Source organism: Myzus persicae, unplaced genomic scaffold (genome assembly GCF_001856785.1).
Source record: "Myzus persicae strain clone G006 unplaced genomic scaffold, MPER_G0061.0, whole genome shotgun sequence".
NCBI lineage: Eukaryota > Metazoa > Arthropoda > Insecta > Hemiptera > Aphididae > Myzus > Myzus persicae.
In genome coordinates, this window is record NW_019102703.1 from 61,713 (window position 1) to 84,111 (window position 22,399).

Genomic DNA, 22,399 nt, shown 5'->3' on the forward strand with positions numbered 1-22,399 from the left:
TTGTATAAGTAGGTACGTAAGTAACGTTGTAAACATTTGAGGAAATCTATAGTGAAAAGGTAGTGAAAATTAATTTTAAATTATATACCTATGAAGTATGAGTTGAAGCGTTTTATGCATTTTATTCAATAAATAAAAACGTAGATTTTTGCAATAATTATAATATTATATTATGGTTTATTGACGATTTTGAAATACATAAAATATTATTGATATTGGCCCAAATTATATTTATTTTATAATATAATATAATATTTGGTACATATAAAACAAGTAAAATACCCATTGCCCATCACATACTTACATATACCGATGTGTACAGTTAACGTATTCTTCATATAATATTAACAAGGTTAGGTTGCAGAGTAATATTGGCAAATAGTGGATGTGGAATTAAATTGTTGTATTGGATTTTCCATTGGTGTTTAACAGTAACCGCAACAAAAAAAAAACCGAGTAAAATAATTTTTCTTATCACGTCATATGGTTTATTATGAGTGACGGCATTACTTAAAAATAAATCAGGTAGAAGAACAACAAATTCTTATTACCGAGCAAAAATCCGACCATGATTTCAGTGACCACATGCACACATATAAATACATGATATTGTAGTATAATGGTACGTATTATTATTGTAATATCCGTTGCTATAATATATGGTTATTGTTATAACAATATTATCATACCAAAAGTTGCACATAGTGTTCGAAGGCGAAATCTGCAAAACCTATATACACATGTACAAGGTTTTACCAGATTTACAATATCTCATCTCCTCTGATACACGAGTATATAATATTATATGGTCGTATTGTTACTGTTATTTTTTTTATGATTATTATTATTATTATTATAAAAATCTGTTTCCGACAGCAGAACAATGTCGGATTCCTCATATTACTATTACTATTATTATTATTACCCATATCGTCGTGACCTATGCAAAACCACACACGCGTGACAAATCCCACATCCAATACGCTACTGCTACTACGATATCAATAATAATATTATTATAATGCACACTGCGTAGGCATATACATATTATATATATATATATACACACTATACATATATATATTGTATACCCGAGGATGAAAATCGTGGGAGACACACGATTTCCATAACAATGAACACTGTTCTTGTGGATATTAAAACCACTCGGGTTATTCGTTTCGCATATACCCCTACAACCACCACCAGTATAATGGCAGATATTTTTATGTGCTGCAGTGTGAGCCTGCAATTCGCACACACCCACACACACATATAATATATTATATGATGTTGGCCGGTATCTCGACATGAAAAGTATATAAGGGAAATATTATCATTTTGTATGTCTTACAATAATAATAATATGCGTATATTGAAATCCGACGACTCGTAAACCGGACGTGAATACTAAATATTATACTAATACGGCTTGGGTAAAGCTCACCGGTGGCTGTGCGTAATATAATATAAATGAACGCGCCGAGAAAATAACGTGAATTTATGCCAAGCGTTCAGAGTGGTTATAATATAATATAATACTGGAGTTTTGAAAATTATGAATTCTACGCGAATGCCAAATGCCCCCCTCCCCCCCCCCCTTGAGGGAAAGACTCGGTGGGCTAAATGCTGCTGCAGGTTATAAAATATAAGGTGTAGGAAAAAATATTAAACACAATACGCTGGACTAAATTAATAATCTCTCTCTCTCGTATTTTGTTTGTTTTGTTTTTATTTTAAAGACGAGCTCCGCTCAAAAACCATGATGAACGCGGCTCGGGCTTTGGATAAAACAAATGCATCAATTTCACGTTTAAACAGTACATGATATTTTATTAAATGGTTATCAAATTGGGAGTAACCGAATTGGTTCCCGTTTGGCCGAATTGGTTCCCGTTTGAAAAAGGTATTTTATTAAGTTGAGCCGAATTGGTTCCTGTTTAAAAAAGGTATTTTATTAAGTTGAGCCGAATTGGTTCCCGTTTGTGTACAGGTAATTTATAAAATATAAATGTACCTACACGGCTACACTCTATAATCTATAGTATAATATACAATAAGATGGCAATATATTTATATATTGGAAGTTTAGCAAATTATCTGTGATATCCCGATCAATTAAGATAACGATTAAGATATATGTACTTTTATCGCTGTATGGTATATCGTCTATATCCTATGTACGAATGACAATAATGTTGGTAAGCAGTGAGCACTGTACAGTCTCGAATAACACATCGTGTAAATTTGTAATTTGTACTTCGTATTTGAATTTATGTTTTTTAATTTTAATTTTTCGTAATTATGGAGTTTATGTTTAGTGAAAAGGGAACTAAGTTGTTGATTATTGACAATTACAAGTTTGGATTCCAAAAGAACCTAGCAGATAACATACAGAGGTGGATATGTACAAAACGAAAATGTAAAGCATACGTTAAATTGAACGGAGATTGTTTATGTGAAGAAGTATTAACACATAACCACGAAAGTGAAAACGATGGTACACTTGTGCGACAACAATTGACAAATTCATTAAAAAGAAAATGTGACGAACTTATTACAGAGCGACCATCAAAAATTATACGCAAGGAGATAGCTTCAAACAGTCATAGTGAGTCACTACTTCAAAATGATATTAACAGAGTCCGTAAAAATTTGAATGCTGCTAAATTAAGAACAATTCCCAAGTTACCTTCTAATCTTGAAGAACTGCATAAAAGTGTCAGTGAATATTCGTTAATAACTAATCTCGGAGAAAACTTTATTTATGACAACGATTCTGTCAACAATATAATTACATTTACATGCACGCAGAACTTGGAACAACTCAAGAAAGCCACTACGGTATTTGTCGATGGAACATTCAAAAGTTGTCCTAAGCAATTTTACCAATTATTTTCTATTTTTATCAAGGTACAAAATAGCTATGTTCCTGTCGTATTCAGCCTACTCCCGAACAAGACTACTGACACTTACATACTTGCTTTACATAAGGTCGCAAAATATCTAACAGTTGGCACGGTTTTCGTTGATTTTGAAACAGCTATCCATAGTGCCATAACTTCACAGCTACAGCAAGTTACAGTTAGAGGTTGCAGATTCCATTTATGTCAGTCATGGTGGAGAAAAATTCAACAGTTTGGTCTCTCAAATGAATTTAAAGATAATGCTTCAGAAATCGGACAACTTCTTAAACTATTTTTTGGACTGCCCTTATTATCACCTGAAGATGTCGAAGACTGTTTTTATAATGATTTGATGGCCATAAAACCCTACTGCCCAAAATTGGATCAGTTCTTCGACTACGTTCATGATACATACATAATGTCAGACAGTATCTTTCCACCGAAAATTTGGGCTAGATTTGACAAAAATATTGATAGGACTACAAATTGTTGCGAATCGTTCCATTCAAAGCTGAATAAAGAATTTACAACTGCCCATCCTAATATATTTTATTTTATGGAGACTTTAAACAGTATTCAGACATTAAATTATATTAAATTTCGAAGTAATAATACTAGGAAACTTACTAGCAAACAAGAAAAAAATAACAAATTCTTGGAAAATTGTATGACTGAGTACACAAATGAGAAGCTTACGCGAATTGAATACTTAAAGAAAGTTTGCTTCAAATTTGCAAATCAACGATTTTAAATAATTGTATTTATTATATTTTATTATTTGTATTTTGTACCTACACCTAGTGATGACTATAGTTGACTTCAAAATCAACGATTCAAAATTGTATATAATATTATATCATTTTTTTTATAACACGCATTAACGCACATTTTTAACCAAGCCTACTTTTAAGTTGACAGTCCTAAGCCTGTAAAATGTGCGTAATTAAACGGGAACCAATTCGGCTAAACTTAATAAAATACCTTTTTCAGACGGGAACCAATTCGGCATGTGGGGTTGGAGCTCGAGAACCAATTCGGTACCAGCCATCAAATTTATTGCACAGCACACCCTCCGGCATAGGCACGAATTGAGTTTTAAATTTGGGGGGGGGCAACAATTTTTATGTATTCAAGCCTTTGGAGCGCTCCTTGTTTAAATTGTCTAAAAAGCAATTATAAAAAATAAGGATTAAAGTAACAAAAAAATGAAAAAATAACCAAATTAAAAAATAAAAATAAAAAATACCAAAAATTGGAAATTATAAGTTTTAAAAATTGCACTCGTTAGTACTGAACTCTAATTGTGTGACTCTACAGTCCTAGTAATAATATGATATATCTATCCACTATCAATAATGATATCCATTTATACTTACCTAAATCTTAAAAAAAATGATAGTTATTAGGTATTATTAATTAAACACAAACATATTCCTATAAATTGTTTTGAAATATGTCATATTCCGAATTAAAGAGGAGGGTGGTCCGGTGTACTGTCAACATTATTGCGAAGGGGAAATTCATAAATTTTAATTACACAAAACCGTAGAGACTATACACTGAGAGAAATAGAGAATAGAGATTAAGAAATGCAATACCTACTGATACTTTCCTATGTAGTTATATTTTTTTTACATCGGCCGAGAGTCTTTATTCGCTGAACATTACCCAGACTTACAACACAACAATAATATTATAGGTACCTAGGTACATATTACATATTATGTCTTAGTGGTTATCGCCAGCTCGGTCGTAAATTTATTTTAATACATTGATTGCGTTTTTGCTAAATTTTTATTTATATGCTTGGAACACGAACGCTTCTTAGATCTGAGATTGCAAATTAAAACAGTGCACTGTAACTTCTTTTTAATTGTCTCAAAAACTATAATATTTTTTAAGAAATATATAAATATGCCTGTGCACTTCCGTAATTTCTCAGAGGCTAATGAGAAATTAGTTAGAAATATCGAGAAATATCGTGTTGTGCGGAAATATGCACACAATATTTCTCTACATATTTTTTTTTAATAAATATTTTAACAACAAATACGATCATAGATAAAAAAAAAATATAATTAAACCGTAAGTAAATAAATAGGAAAATGTAAATTAGATGTTTTGTTTTTGTACACGGTTCAAAATTTGAATGTTTAATTTATTTAAATACAATTTATTTTCGATTGTTTAGCGGATAAACAAATAACCTCCTTCATTGAAAAAAAATACATATAATTGTATGTATAAATTTATTTTACACAACAAAAATTGCAGGTACATAGCCTTATATGTTATTTAAATCTATTAAAGTTTCAAATCATACTTATATAATACATAAATACAATATACGATACATGAAATATACTTATTTATAATCATCAGAAACGTACACAAAATGTACCTTCGAAGCGTGCGATATGTACGTATTGTACAAGAACTCAATTAGAATATTATACACTGTGAATCATTATTGTTTTGTGTACTGTAGTTGAACGTCTTCGGCTGAGTTCCCAGATCAATTTCATAAAGTTCTGAAGTTTAGAGCAACTTATTGGATTAACCTGTATAATACAGGAATTCGCAATTAGCAATTTGACGGGGGACTTGGATCATTATGCTTTGGTTAAACCGCATTAAACAACAATAGACACAAATGCCTTTTCCTAACAATTTCGAATGTACAAATTGTCCGTTATCAAAAGGGTTGCACAAACTAAACGGTATCCTTATAATCCTCTCTCCAAACCGCTTAATTTAACCTAGGACATAATTCGTTTTACTTTTGCTGTCGTGAAATGCACCGGTACACATTTTATGTCTGTCAAACACGACAGTGTTTTTGAAACGACTCTGTTGTAAGTACAACTAGCGTATATTTAATTTGTGGTATTCCAAAGGCCAAAATAAAACAATAATTTCCCGCTTGAAACAAATGCACTATTAAAGACTACAAATAATATTATTTTAGTCCTCAATATATACTTGCAGTCTATTTTCTATTATTGTACTTTAGTTACCTGTAGTAAGTAATTGATTAGTTTCAAAATGCTACTGGCACCATTTTTGGAGAGATAAATGAGCCCAAATAGTTTCAAAATATAATTATTACAACTTTCCAAATCACAGTTGTATGAGGTAATCTAGGCGAATCGTTTGTATAGAATATAGATACATGTATCGCATGTATTTAGATTACACGAATTGTTTTTTAGGACATAGGTAGTCATTTTTATTTGATTTTCCGACAGCACGTGACGGTTTTCAACAAAATTTAGATCATTAATTTTATTTTCTTATCAGCAGGCTTACTATAGGTACTCGTAGTGTCTTTTGAAAGGCGATGATAATAATATTATATACCGCCCGGTGTTCGAATTCAAAATTAAGATATACAACTCAACGATGTTGAACCGTCGAAACGAATATAAGTGTGATATAAATTCGATTTATTTATTAAATTGCGATAACGCAATAAAAAAAAAAAAAAATATATATAATAACGTCTAACTCCGCAGATGCTGTTTTTGGCATATAACATAACGCAGCGACAGGTCGCATTTCTGAGAGTTTATTCTCATAACACGATTTTTTAAATCCACTATCGCCTTATCGTCTGTGCCAGGCGATCATAGCGAGAAAATTTTCAACTTTATTACATTTTTTGAGCAGCTCTCCCGACTACGATACGGTCTTCGCAATCCCGTCGGATCGCTTCCCTTAAATATATATATATTTGAGTAGACCACACCGTCATACGGTACGTCGTCATTTCCCCGGACATTCATTATTTACGTTTTGTGGGCTGTTTTTGCGGGTGACGTTTTCCCTCCATTTGTTCTGCATTTTATTTCTCGAGCCTCTTTATATATAGGTTTATATATTATATATATTGTATGTCTCTTTTTTTATTTTACTTTTTATCTTCGTTGCCGCCAACAACCCCGATCAATATATAATAATAGACTTTGTGATGAACCCCAAAGAACCGACCCGGTAAGTAACATTCGAAATATATCCATCTTCGAGCCTGCTCTCATTACTACGATTTATGACTGTTCAAAAATAGCCAAGTTCGTAGTTTTCGATTACGAGCTTACTATAACTTAGGTCTTACATGTTGTACAAAAAGTAATTGTATTTCGACGGTGTAAGCGACGACCAATACCTATAGGTTAGGAAGGAATACGATAATATATTATTATTATTATTATTATTATTATTATTATTATTATTATTATTATTATTATTATTATTGTATCGACTATCGGTTAATCGAACCGCGATTCCCGTAAGGGCAGACAGTGTATTAAACTACAAAAGGGAGCATTAACTATAGCTGGTAGTTAAAAGCACATATTTTTAACGTATTTAAACCCTTTTTTTATTATTATTAAAGGAGTAAAACCTCGGCAGCTGTGGCCATTGGTCTGACAGTATACTTTAAATTACTTCCTATTACATTGTATACTTATTATAATACCTATTTGCTTAACCTATCAATTTTTTAAATACCTATTTTAATTATAAATAGTGCTTGGGTACTTCAAGCTCTTTTATTTAACTATTTCAAATATCCATTATGACATAATTTAGTTTTTTCCAGCTAATTAGAAAAACAGTGAGTTGAGTATAATTCATATTTATATTTTAAACATAATTATAACTTACTATACCTAGTTAAAAATGTTCGTTTAATCACGCTGTAGGAATAAAATGTTTTTTTTTACAGTGCTTATTAAATTATTTATACAAAAATTCACGAAATAACATATTTATATTTTGCTAATTATCGTTATATTAAGAACAATATAATACAAAGTCGTTGTCAGATTAAATTATTTATACGATATGTGTGGCACACTGGTACTTAATCCAGTAATAAACTACCAATATTGTACATAATAATAACGAAATTTACTAAATACGTTAGGTTAGGTATCGTTTTTTTTTACTAACGTTTTAATTTTTTCCCCTTTGCCCAAAAATATGTAATAAATCATGAATAAATATATTATATACATTGTATACTTGTCAAAACTAATACCCCACACGCGTGGCTGCCGCGTGCCATTGACGTAAGCTATGGAGAAAAACTATTAATTAATAAAATATTATAATCTACATATTATACACCTATATTCAACCAATGACAGCTAAACGCTACGCATTTGGAGGCGACGGTGGTTACGAAGCAATTAGACTTCTTTGTCAAATTTACTATCGAATAGATACCATAATTAACAAATTGGTTTGTTTATTAATTATTAAACGAGATTATTATATACGAGACGGTTGTTATTATTATTATTATTATTATCGTGTGATAAACTAAATTATCTATAAAAAACATTTGTAATTAACGTAATGGCTTAAAAATGAACATCAATAAAATATAATATTGTATGTACATATATTTGACCTAATAATATGCACTTTATGTGCAATAACTTTTTAATAATATTATAATTTATGTATTCCGGTGCATTCAAAACAACGTAGAATATTACAGTTTCTATTCAGGCTACCATCGCCTAAAAAACAAGTAATGATCGTGTTTACAATTTATATGGGTTCATGTACTATTTTTTATTTTTTCATTTTAGATTTAACATTCAGATTAAACGAAAAATACACAACGGTTAGTAGTTTTAAACACTATAATACGTATTATTCAAATCAGCATCCATAAATATATTTTCCTTTTGTTGGGACGATCGTCTCTTCAACCGTTTACTTTATAATGATTGTGAAGTCACTATACGCTCACTATATGTATAGATACTAATATACATATACAAGGTGATTCTTTTAAAGGTAAATACTAATTTTCTTGAAAGTATTGACGTTTCTGGAAATACTTTTTTACATAATTTCAAATCACTGCCTCAAACGCTGCAACATGTTTGAAATAAAAATTATATTCTCTTATCGTTATGAATTTTTAAGTGAGGAAAGTTACTTTTTCAAATAAAAGCATGCTTTTTTAATTTAATATTAAATATTTTTATAAAAATAATACTTCGAAAGAATAATCAATAATAGTTACAAGTATTTTGAGTTTAGAAGAACGGAGTTAAATTATTTTAAAATTATGTACCCCCAACTTACTCCATAATAATTTATTATTGTGTTTTCTATACTTCTGTTCGGAATGTGTACGATAGCTAAGCACAAACTCTAATTTAAATAGCATCTTTCTCCTTGTTCCGAAGAACACGAGCTTTTTGTATTTTTAATTTCTAGTCAATAAATAGAAGTATTTCAATTCCACTAATTTATTCCGGGAGTCAAATTATGTTTATTGTTAGTTTATGCTTAGTATAATATTGTTTCAACTATAATACGCAATAAATGTTTAAGAATAAATTATCGTTAAAGCTGAAAAGTGAAAATGTATTTCGTTCGTTTCGAAAATATGATTAGAGATTTATCCAAAAACACGATTTTATAGTATGTCTCCATTTTATTATAGCAATTTACTAATATATTTTATTTATGGATTGTTTATAAACAAAATTATTGATCGTTTTATATATGTACCTATTCAAACAGATAAAAACGTATCTGAGTCGTCCAATGAAAATTGTATTTATATTTTTAAATAAAAGCTGTAATGTGGTTTTTACAGTGACTACCAGCTGTAAATATGGCCAAGTTTCATGTAATAAAACCTTAAATTACAAGAACAAACTTTGACATAAAAACAATACATATAAACCTACCATATTTTCATATCATGATGTATTTTAAGCCACGGAAGGTGAAGGTATATTTGCGCATATAATAGTCATTCAGGGGAAAGAAGAGGGTGATACGTCTCCTCATTACCCCTCTTTACCAATATTTTTAATACATTGAAATTACGAAATAAAAATTCGAACTAGTAGTTTTTGTGTTATTTTTTTCTGTGTACTAATGAGGATAAAAGATTCATGGTCATGAGTTTAGAAGATAAATGGGATATGGTGATTTAAAAATGTTAATGACTATAATATAACATTAATAATTTGTAACAGCATAATAGTCCATTTAAAAATTCAAAATATCAGAATTTGAATAAATTAGTAATTAAATGAAAAATGGTGGCGAACGTGCTTGATGAATCACCCTATATATATCATAATATATATTTTTAATTTAAGACAAGACAATTTACAATAAGTTTGATAAATGAATAGATAATACAATATGATGGTACTAACAACATGATGAAACAGTTTGAAACCAAATAACGCTTAGACTTTTAAAATTTTTAGTAAACAAATTATTTTTTATAGTTTCATAATATAACTCCACTATAATACATAATGGAAAAATAAATGTCTAATAAATATGTGTTGGTCAACTCTATACGCTGATCGTTAAAATACAGTCGATACCTCGAACTTTTAATAATTGTTTTATCCTTGGATAACTCGAACTTTTTGGCCGGTCTCTCCGACTTCGAGTTATCCATGTCCAACTGTATTATTAGCATATTTTATTTTATATTTAATTACAGTGGTATATTTTCAATAATATACAGCTGATACGATATTCGAATATCATTATGTCCATCGTACCGCAGTGACGTCCACAATAATGTTGCCGCGAGCATACCACTCGTGCGTGTGCCAGTTTACATAATATAATTCACAACAATATTATAATATCTATAAAGGGTTAATTTCGGTGGGAGATGAAAAAATGCTCTGCTCTCGACGTTCGGGCGTTCGCAAAATAATATGTATTTACACATGCATAGGTATGTACTATATATATTATATATTATATTATATATACACCCGGGAGCTGAACGGAGCACCCGATTGCTAGCCATTTATTATATTATACACTCGTCGTTCGTGTTTGATTATATTCAATAATTTTCACGCCTCGTGATGTCTGTTTGTTTTTTGTCGGGGCCGCCAATCCCCGAAGGCCGAAGGGCGCACTTCCCGGCGGCGCCGAAGCAATCGGAAACGAGTCCGATATAATTCAATAAACGCACCGAACGCTAAACAACGCAAACCGTCGACTTGCGTCTTTTTAGTTTTTTTTTAGTTTATCACTCGAAACGATACACCCCCTCATCTCGCCCCGACCGAAAGCGTGTGTCGACCGGCTGCACAGTATATTCGGTTTGAAAACTATTGCAAAACAATAATATAATTCGACGAACACAACATTTGCACCGTACGGTATATTATGGTATTATATCTTTTTGATGGTGCGTTTAAAAACTCGTCCATCTTTTCAGGGTAATGCCGAAGCCCCGCTCAGCTTCTCGACTCGCGTTATGTGCTCTGTCGACACCCGCGTAAATCATCGTCAGATAATCTAATTTTTTGTAGTGCATAAATATGTTTTCTAAAAAAACAACGTTAACCTCTCCTCCCACAAACACACCCTCCCCTCAACCACCAAGTCTCACCCGGCCGCCGAACAATATTGTACACCGCACGTATCGTGGGATGTGTAAATATGTATGTATGTATTATATTATCATCATTGTACGTGTGCTGTGTGCACATATAATAATATGTGATATAGATATTATTATAAATTATATTTTATTGTATGCGATTAAATATTTTAACGACGGCGGGCGAGTCACCTATCCCACAAATATATTATTATTTACGCTCCATGGGGTGGCTTACAGCAATAAAGTATTATATTTTCTTATTCGAAGATCGTGCGCACGTATTTTACGGATGTACGATTCTCTGAGCATGCCGCCACCCCCTGGTATTAAAGGGAATATCGTCTCTTATTCGAGGGCAGCCGTAGGTTAGGTCAACCGTAAAGTTACTCGTTAGGTTATACAATTTTTTCCCCGCTGTTGTATGTAACGTTAAGGGATGATCTCGTCCAAATGCCCACCCCCCCGAACACTAATATATGGTTTTACCCCACCTTTGGTGCAAAATCGTATTTTTCATCACATTTTTTTCAAACACAATATTATCGAAGCCATCAGGGTTTTTAATATAATCACTCAATCTAATTTCAATGTCTTAATATTTTATAAGTTCTACAATTCTTTGAAGATACTAGATAGTATTACCTACGGATATTCACCACTTTCCTCTAATAATAAACCTTCTTGCCCTATAAGGGCATTTTTGATTGCGCGAGTACATATAACATGATGCACAGCGTGTATTTTTTAAATATCAAACCATTTTAATGCACTCGTGCTTGATACCTCTCGATATATTATACGAAAAGGAATATCACGAATGAGATAAATACAACAACTTCCATTAGTATATAGAGAAAAGGAGAAAAAATTTTATACTACTGGAATATGCAAGCGAATAAAATCTTCAAAATCACCGCGTTTGTTTGCTTATTATTGCTCGTAATTTATGTGTGTTTCGAAAACAACTGTCGTAGAACTACACAAATTATACATGCGTTCCGCCTTTAGCTATCGTTTTGCAACAGAAGCTCCCTTTATCAATTTAATTAGTCATTGTAACTGGAGCACAAAGGGTTTTTAGCCCGTGTATATAATAATAGAGAAACAGAGGGGTTTTGACATAATGCAAAATTAATAGGTCCCATTCGTAAAATATATACAGCCCCGCACTACACCCAAACAGCTATCAACTAGAATTGACAATGATTCAAAAACAATGAGAAAACATAATATAATAGGAAGCGAACCAAGACAGTAAAACGCCTTAAAAATTATCTTTAAAACCGAATTTTAAAGACGATTTTACTTTTCTTGAACATACCTAATATGTATTGTTATAATTAATATTATCGTAGATAGTCAAATCATATTTCTTTATGGGTTTATTAACTTATTGTTGGACAGAGTGGATAAATTAATACAGTCTAATAGTAAAAAAATATTCTTTAAAATATTTTTATTCATTTTAATATGTTCCCAATTTCGTATTACACTTCTAAGATAATTTTTATTATCCAACCACCACACTAGTATGTATAGTACTAGTAATAGCTATTACTATACTAATAATTACTAGCTGAACTATTATATAATTTATATATTGTAATAGGTACGGTATACATAAAAATGCCATAATTCAAATAAAATAAAATGAATAAACAATTACTTGTGGTTCTTTGAAAAAGGTTCATTACCCGCCACTTAATTAGCTCATTAATTAATCGAATTATTATCATTGAAATGTATTTATTTTATTATTTCAGTACTGTAGCCTACAATGGCAATTGATTAAAACCTCGCAGAACACCGGAAGGAAACAAAAGCGGTGGTTGTTTTCAATTGGCCACAAAAATAATTTCAACTGTCCGTTAAAAGGTAAGAATTCTCAAATAATTGGTAAATATTCCTAAATATTGTACGGCATATTTTACGCCGTCGAGTAAACAATGTTCAACATAAATTGATTTTATTTTTCTAAAATGTCGGTAAATATTATAATTATAATTGTTAATTACGTTACGTAATAACAAGGCTTTTTTTTATTTAATTGTATAAATAATTTATCTTTAACGAATTAAAAACAATGAACCGTTGAAATTCTGCAGAGAAAGATAAATTATTTTCAAATTGGAAAAGTTAGAAAGTAACTTTAATATTATTTTGAATATTATGCGGAAAATTGATATTTTTTGTGTAGTTGATAAAATAATAATTAAAGACCAAACATGACTGGAGAATAGAAAGCGTTCTTTTGTACTAAAATTACATTTGAAATGATAATCAAGGGTCTTAAAGTTCATTAGCCGGATGTTGTAAATTATATTACAGAAGTACAAAGTACATAATAGTAGTTATAAACCTGTTATTGTCGCGTACACAGTTTTAGTAAAGTTATTAAATATGATATTATATCATGTAAACCAAAAATTAATTTAACGTAAGAGCGAGTACAAAATAGAAAATAGGTACTAGCAGTGTCGTATTAAATTATAGTTCCTTAAAAAACAAAAGATAAGGCACGTATATATTATTATATGACTGTATTTTGAATACATTTATTTTTGAATACCATTGCACTAAAATCATGTTACGGGTCGGAGTTAATCTTTTTAGACGTTGCATAAAAATACTGTAAGCTTTATACTCACTGTAAAATCTCATCTCATTGTGCACACAAAAAAAAAGAAAACCTTTGAAATTATATTAAGGATCAACCAATTATAAATAATGAAGAGCCACAGGATACTAGATAACAAGATGGTACAGGATTTGTATGGTGCGGGAAATCAATTGTTAAAAATCTCTTCATGTAGGTAGGTAACTAACAGTATAAATACAAAAAAAAAACGTACAAAATTCACCACAGATTAAGCCCCTCCAAGAGAGGTCTTTAAGGGCACAGATGATAGGTAGTAACAGTAAATGTATAAGGAAGGAAACTGTGACTCATTATAATTTCCTGACTGCATTTTTTTTTCATAACTACGTGCACGCGTTTCCTAGTACAATACCATATTATATTAACTACCTCCGTGGAATAGCTTCCTCTTGTGACATTTCACATTTTGTTGAACACGTTTTTATCCCACGGAAACTTGGGTAATGATTTTGACACAAAAAAAACCGAACACGTCGTAAGCGCCGTTTTGTTCAAGTGATATTTTGTTTGTGTCAACTGAATAGTCTTGTGTAATTAGTTTTCCAAATATATTTAGCACAAGGAAAAAGAAAAACATTGATAGTATTTTCACAATGTTTGTTCTAATATTTGTCAATACTTAATTTACAACAATAATGTTGTGATCTACCGACTACAGGTGTCATTGTAAAGAAGAGGATGAGGTGTACTTGTTGAAATGATTCGTAGACCATTTGTATTTTGTATAATTTATTTTAAAAGCTCCAAATTAAACACATTAAATTGATAACTGAGAAGTTATTACGTTGTATCAAAGTATCTGACTCTGTGAATTGTTCTAAGTGTCAGAAAATAGCTTTTCGACTCCAATATTTTCCGAGTCCAAAGAAATTACTGTTCAAATACAGACTGGGGTAAATGTGCTTTGGCTAGTGTGGTCAAATCAAATCTAAATATAGTATGTTCGGGACTTTTCCCCATTCCTCTTAGCCTTTATACACGCTTATCATTCCCACGAATGCTGTGTCCATCTCCAATCTTGTCGGAAATACTTAGACCCAATGCGAATGAGTAATAAATGCATATTATTTTAAGTAAAGAAAATGCAAATTAAAAAAAAAGTGTTTGTAGGTAAACTAATTTTCTCACAATAAAATCTCAAAAATAAACCAACGGTTTCTTTCAGAGCAGTTATATTCAAATTTAGGTTTTAAGTTTAAAAAAAAGTAACACTCTAAGTTGATTTATTTAAGTATAGTTTATTTTCAATTTATTCCAAGTATTCAATGCAACAAGTTAAACATAACATAAATTATTTAAATACTTAGTTGAGAGTATATTAAAAGGCATATTTATTATGTGTGTAAAGAACATAAACAAAGTATGAAATTTAACCCTTTCCGATTAATTTAACAACAAACTAATTATAGACACTAAACTGCTGCTGTATTATTAAAAATTAAATAATATTACAATAATTATATTTGAATAACTTAATTATAAAAAACGAGTAATGCGTGTTTTCTAATGAACAAAACGGCGTTTCAAGATATATTTTAAATATAAATCATTATTATATTAGAAACAAATATAATTATCACAATAAAATATAATATTTTATTTTTTCCTGTTACAATTGTAAGAGTAACAATAAGGTCCATTATTGCTTAGAATCTGAATTCTAAGGAAACATAAAGAATAATATTTTTTTAAAGACTGTAAGATTATTAATCGTAAAGATAATTGTGATATTTCTTGATAGGTACACTTTTTATTCAATAATGGCAACATTATTCTAGTTTTAATTATTCACAGGTATATGGTTATAACTTAAACTACGAATTAAGAGTGTTCCGGAACATAATATATCAGGAAACGTAGGTACTGAACATACACGTTGCAGTACCTACCATGTGCATTGCAAAATATGATTTGGCGTTGTTAATTTATTCATATATTAAAAAAATTGTACTAAAACATTTTAAACGCGTTGAACGTTCAGAAGTAATAAAGTTTTAAGTCCATCTCTGCGGTATATTCAAAATTGAAGAAAATAAATTGATTTGTATCCGTTTCTACGTAACTTAAATTAGAATAATATTATAATTTAAAAAAGATCCCTTGGTTTTAAATTCGTTTACAAAGTTTCCAGGCATTTCAAAATGTATCAGATCTGTTTTTGAACGCACCTTAATTGAATAGTCTAATCATTTTTTTCAAATTATCATTTATTCGTTTCTATTCTTTTTAGTCTTCCTGGTAGTATTTCTAGTCACAGAGTGACAAAGTGCTATGGGAATTGCTTCTTGTTTCGTCACTTGATGACTGAAACGTCTGAAACTATATATCAGATTAAATTCGTTACTTATCGTGTTGTGTTGACAGACAGTGAAAGCCACGACAGACTTTGAACTTGTTTAAAGTTTTCACGAGGAATATATGTTCTGAAACCGTCAATCAACCCGTTAAATATTAAGAAGTACTCTGACATGTATAACATGAGCATGTGGCGTGTATACGTATCGTGTATGTGATCTAATTCTATTTGGTTTCGTTAAATGTGGGACATAACTACAAAACAACTGCTACTTAGTTTAACTACCGATCAATTTTTTTTTAAACTCAATGTCTACTTTAATTGTCTCATCTTTTTACTTGTTTTGCTTATTTTATTTATTACTTGACTATTTTTTGTGTGCCAAAATTTTTAGAATTTTATTATAAACTGTCCGATACTAAATTATTTGTAAAATGATAGTAACTATGATGAACATAAACGAATAGCTGCAGGTTATTAATATTGAACATTACAGAAATATAGATAATAGATATATTAAAATATTCTACTTCATGAGGTTTTTTAGTGGGGGTAGGGGTTACAAAATCAACTGTCATATTTTCAGTTTACAAACTCAGTGTAAACAAAATAAATTGTTTATATTATTCACCTATTAAAATATGAATAACTTGCAGTGATTTTTTGACTGACACTAAAATATTTTAATTTGAATAATCTAAATAGATAGTTGATTTACGTGAAAATATAGACAGTAAACATAATATTATGTAAAATTATATAATAAACAAAATATCTAAGCGGAAATCATTTTCCATTATTGTTGTGTTAAACTATTTAGTAGTTTGCATAATTACTTATATTTCACAATTATTGTATTTTGATTTTCATGCATAAAATCCGTGATGCATATGTGCCATAATCTGATTAATCAGCTAGGCTATGTCAGTAATTTTTTTTTATTATTGGTACATCCACACTTAAATTGCATTACACATGACGTATACCTATAGTGACATAATGTCACACGATCAATTGAATTCTAATATTTGATCAACCTATATTTAAATTATGAACAAATACAATATTTTGTCATAATATACATTATATTACAATATATAAACTTTGAAGTCTAATACGCAATGTGATAATATAGGTCATTTAAAATATTTATTTACATACTCGTTAGTTAATGTTCATATAGTAAGCCACTTAGAATATGGGGAATTATATTTTGTTTTATTAATATATTTGCAAATCGACCTAGTTTATTTACTTATTGTCTATTTTGTATTTTTATGGTACTAATACAATGTATTATTTAAATGTAAAAATAATAAAAGTCTTTTTTCTGTTGAACTACTAACGTTAATAGTAATTAATGTAAATATTGGAAAGACAGGACAGTTAAAGCATATACATGTTACACACATAAGACGGCACCACTATAAAATATAAGTGTTATTGATATACATTTATATTTATTGAATCGTTCATAAATAGGTATGCGTATTATTGGGCCATCTCCAAACTCACAATAAATCGAAAAAAGCTACGTACAAAATATATTGTTTACGAGAAAAACCTTTTAATAAAAAAACAATACACAATACCTACCTGAATAAATGTTTACATTGGACAAAATAAAAATATACATCGCGATTTATTCGAATGATTAAATATCACTTTTATTATTATTATTATAAAATAAGTATTAAAGTGATATTGCAATGGGGAAAAAACATGTTTAAAATTAATAGGTGTATGAAATTGTATTATTATCACTATTATTATTTATTAACAGTTTGAACTGACTGTCAGCGTTTCGAGTAATTTGTATTCATTTTCCCATTATTTTTAAGAACAAAAATTACACCGTCGTGCGTTGAGAGAATAGAATGTAAAAGACGGGCAATAATATATTACAATATATCGTGTATCATTTGTTATACTTACCATATTATGATGACGTTAGCGGAGGACGGGTGACGTATTTTTTTTTCACTCTCCGAGATAAAAATATGTGCATTTATGATTTATATTCTTAAGCGTTATTACGCCGTATACAGGTGAGAAAAAAAAATTATAACAGTACACTTTGTCAAGCTGTATAATGGTTCTTTTTCTCGTGTACACTTTATACTAATAATAATAACTGTATAAAAATGTATTTGGTATCACATATATACAGGGTGATATTTTGAGTATGCTCACCCTATTTTTATGCATAACTTACAATTCTGATTTTCGGAATTTTTAAATACACACACTTGAAGACCATATTTTCTTATCCTTGGGATTTTTTTACCAATTAATACAAACTTCTTTTTTTTCAAATAAGAACTCCCCTTTCTCTTTTTTTCACTTTAAACGATGAAACACATATTTTTTTTAAATCGTAGGTACTTAAAAATCAGAATTTAAACAAATATAATGGGGTGAGCATGCGTGAAAAATCATCCTATATATGTATAATAACGGGATGTGTGTATTGCTTATTTCCGTATGAGCTTTACATTTTTTTTTTGTCGCAAGAAAAACCGTCGACGCGAGAGTAATACTAATTTTTGATTTTTTTTTTAGTCTTTTGTTTCTATCTTAAACCGTTTATCGTGAAAAAAACCCAAGAATCACGCGTGTATAATTCAGCGAATAAAATGGAGATTTGGAAGGAAAGAAGTAAAATAATAATTTGATTGACTTCAAAGAATGTCTCCTTTTGAAAATTTAATCAACTGTAGTGAACCAATAACACGTCTCGTTCTATCCTACAAGTAATGTTTGTAAGCCGTCTTTGATTCTCCAAAAGCATCTTACACGCGAGGCCCTCTCGTGACTCCCAACAGTGGAAAACCTACTAATGTTGTATAGGATTTGATTGAATATACCAGATCGACGTCTGTTCTGTTTGCCCTGGTGAAAAATGCGTATACTTAGCAAATCAAATCGTATTGAAAAGCATGGTTCTTCGATTTTTATATTTTATTCGGTAATAAAAAGTATGAAAAAAAAATTATTTAAATTAATAATATGTATAAGTGGTCATAGAATAATCTTTGGTGGCATCAATGTAGAGATGAAATGGCGGGTTGAGTGAGAGGGGGTTTCAGAATTTTAAGGAAATATATTTTAAATGATTTTAGTATTCTGTGAAGATGAGATGCAACCATGCATTAAAATCGTAATCTTAATGAAGGTTGTTGCAAACTTGCAAAAGCTTGTGACATAAAATACCAACGGCATCAGGGTACAACTAACTTCTGAGAGATCCTAGTTTAGTTAAGCCTCTCCTATATGACAAACTTTCACCCCCCCCCCCCCCAAAAAAAAAAAAGTGTTGTCTATGTTAATGACTGCTGGTTAGGACCATATTACTCATTCATAATTTGATAAGTTCATATAGTTTCATATTATTGTTCAAGGAACACGGATTTTAGATTCACTGTGGAACGAGAGAAGTTATTTTTTTTTAAGATAATTAAAATAAATTCTGTAAATCACGTTTTATCATTCACACCAGCTGTATACATTGAACATTGAAAACTGACGGCATAGTCTAAAGATAAAATGATTTGAATTTGTTTTCCCGAAACTGATTAAAAACTAAAAAGGAACTCGATTTGTCTTCACTGACTCTCGACAACTATTGTAATGTATTTACTGGTCTGGTATAATATCGGTAATAATTATTTTCAATTGAATTGTGAATAAAGAAGAAACATAATTATTTTCCTTAGGTACCTATTGGTTTTTAACAAATGGGCGATGAAGTAGTAAATAATATAAATAATTTTTGATCCTGTAGAATATGAACATAAACGCTCGTGGAATACAAAAGTTTTAAGTAAAAGTTATTGTAGCTCCTGAAGGTTAAATATTTTACGCTTTAGGCATTGAAACTTTTTTGAGTATAAAGGTGATTAACATTCGAATGAAAAAAATTCAAAAAGATAAAATAAGTTTTCTTTGTGAAACTAAAAAATATTGTGTTGGTGAGATTTAGAGAACATAAGTATAATAAACTACTATAAAGATTAAATATATATAAAAACCTATAGATATAATATATTCTTTTCTACTCCAAAATTCGATTGAAAATATAAATAAATAAAAGAAATCACATTTTACTATAATTATAATAATATTAATACATTTATCTCATTGAACGAATCTACTTTAAAATATTTCCACTTGACAGTATATATTTTTTAATAACTTTGTAGTTTAATATATAGATATTAGACATTTTATGTTTTTTTTTTTTAGTTTAATAAACCTTATGGCAAATATTTTACGAGAAAATTCAAGCTGAGGAAAGTTGTTTTTTTATAAGAAACTTATAGTTTTGCGTACTCGTAATACTGGTCTTCTCGTTAGATTTAAAACGGACTTTCAATTTTCAAATTAATTGTTGTTTTTTACAAAAACTTAACAATTGAATGTGTGAATAAAAATATTTAAATCATATCGGATTACCCATACATTATATGATTAAATAATAAATTAGACACACAGTTACAATTACTATAACTTTGTGGCCAAAATTGAATTATATATAGGTTAGGCAAATATAATATAATCGATAGGGGACCAACCTGCACCGATGACGCCCGTTGTGTGTATTTAAGGCTCTTAGCGACGTGTATAAATTCAAAAAAATATGCGACATTGTCTAATATATTAAGTTCGACGGAGTTGTACATAAAACTATACGAAACAGCCGAATATTTTGTCTTACTTGTCCATTCGACGGTCCTTATTACCTATTGTTGACCATGATTATTAAACCTAACTATAACCATTTAACCGACCATATTGTAATTGTGATGCACACATTTTTACTATTTAAAAATGGTAAATACGATTTAAAGACACCTTGCCACTTTAAAATACTAAATAGTATATGCTCATTGGACACCGTGTATGTATTTTAATGTAGAGAATTGCATATGACCAAATTTTCATTTACGAATTTTAATGTAAAATCTCATAAGTGCCCATCATAAAAAAGTTAAGCAATTAAAATAATTCTCATTTTTGATATTATTATATGCATGCGTATGTGGTAGAGAAGAATATTTTGATTTGGAGATAGGCCTATACGTCGGATTTTGTAAAGTAGGCCAACGCAACAAGGCATTTACCAAAATTAAAAAGGCAAACTATAATCCCTAACAAAAAAAAAAGTTAATAATGATCGAAGTGCAAATTCCAAGTCACACATAATGTACCTTCAGATTTTTTTACAACGCGTTGAGTAAAACCTATTAAATACTTTTAAGACTTAAATAGTGCGAGTGCAACAAATTAGTTTATTATTATTTATTATGGTCTTATATTATGCCTATGATGTATGTGTGCCTACTAATGCTACTTGTACTAGGTACGTTTTAATTACTAATTACATTTTTTATTATGCTCTGCAGCACACGGAATAACTCCATAAATCATTGTTTTGCGGGTTTTTTGTTGTTGTTTTTTTATAATAGATTAAACAAAAATACCGGGGGATAAAACATACGCGTAAGTACTCGCTCAAAATCATATCACATAATATTATATTACCTACTATTATTATTACAAACTGATTACAATAATATGAGTCACGCGTATTTTTCGGCATTAGTCCGTTAGTTAATCACGACGGCGCCGCGGTGACGAAAATAAACCACCGTGGACGGTTGGCACAATTCATCACCTCAAAGGCGCATTATAAATTTATGGTGTGTGTGTGTGTGTGTGTGTGTGTGTGTGTGTCGTGTGTGTGCGTGTGTATTGTGTGGCGTAAAATCATTATTATTCTTTTTTCGTGGGATAATACAACACGCCCGCTGTGACCTAGCCGTGTGTTGTTGTTATTATTATTATTATTATTATTATACGCACCTATATGTATGTATAGTATAAGTACATATACTACGTGTATGTAGTACTGTAGTAGAAGAGAAAAAGACTGTGAAAAGACGTGAAAAATTGTCATCAAAACGCGCGCTGGAGCGGAGAACGGCATGGCAAATCCCCAGGTGATCCCAGGGTATATTAATGTCGCGTATGACCGGAATGTAGGTACCTAGGTAAGTAAGTATGCGAACGTGTGTGTGTGTGTGTGTGTGTGTGTGTGTGTGTGTGTGTGTGTGTGTGTGTGTGTGTGTGTG

The 22,399-nt window shown here is 30.1% G+C and overlaps 2 protein-coding genes across 2 annotated transcripts in view; both read left to right on the forward strand.

Annotated features, from left to right (window-relative positions):
- LOC111032962 (leucine-rich repeats and immunoglobulin-like domains protein 2) overlaps nt 1-22,399 on the forward strand; it is a 122,730-nt gene that overhangs the window by 28,625 nt on the left and 71,706 nt on the right. Inside the window, exon 2 of the mRNA XM_022313465.1 lies at nt 13,074-13,185. The gene's annotated coding sequence lies outside the window, so the exon portion shown is untranslated. The remainder of the gene's footprint in view (nt 1-13,073; nt 13,186-22,399) is intronic.
- LOC111032979 lies at nt 2,302-3,654 on the forward strand. The gene has a single exon (XM_022313493.1). The coding sequence runs from the start codon at nt 2,302-2,304 to the stop codon at nt 3,652-3,654; it is 1,353 nt and encodes a 450-aa protein (XP_022169185.1).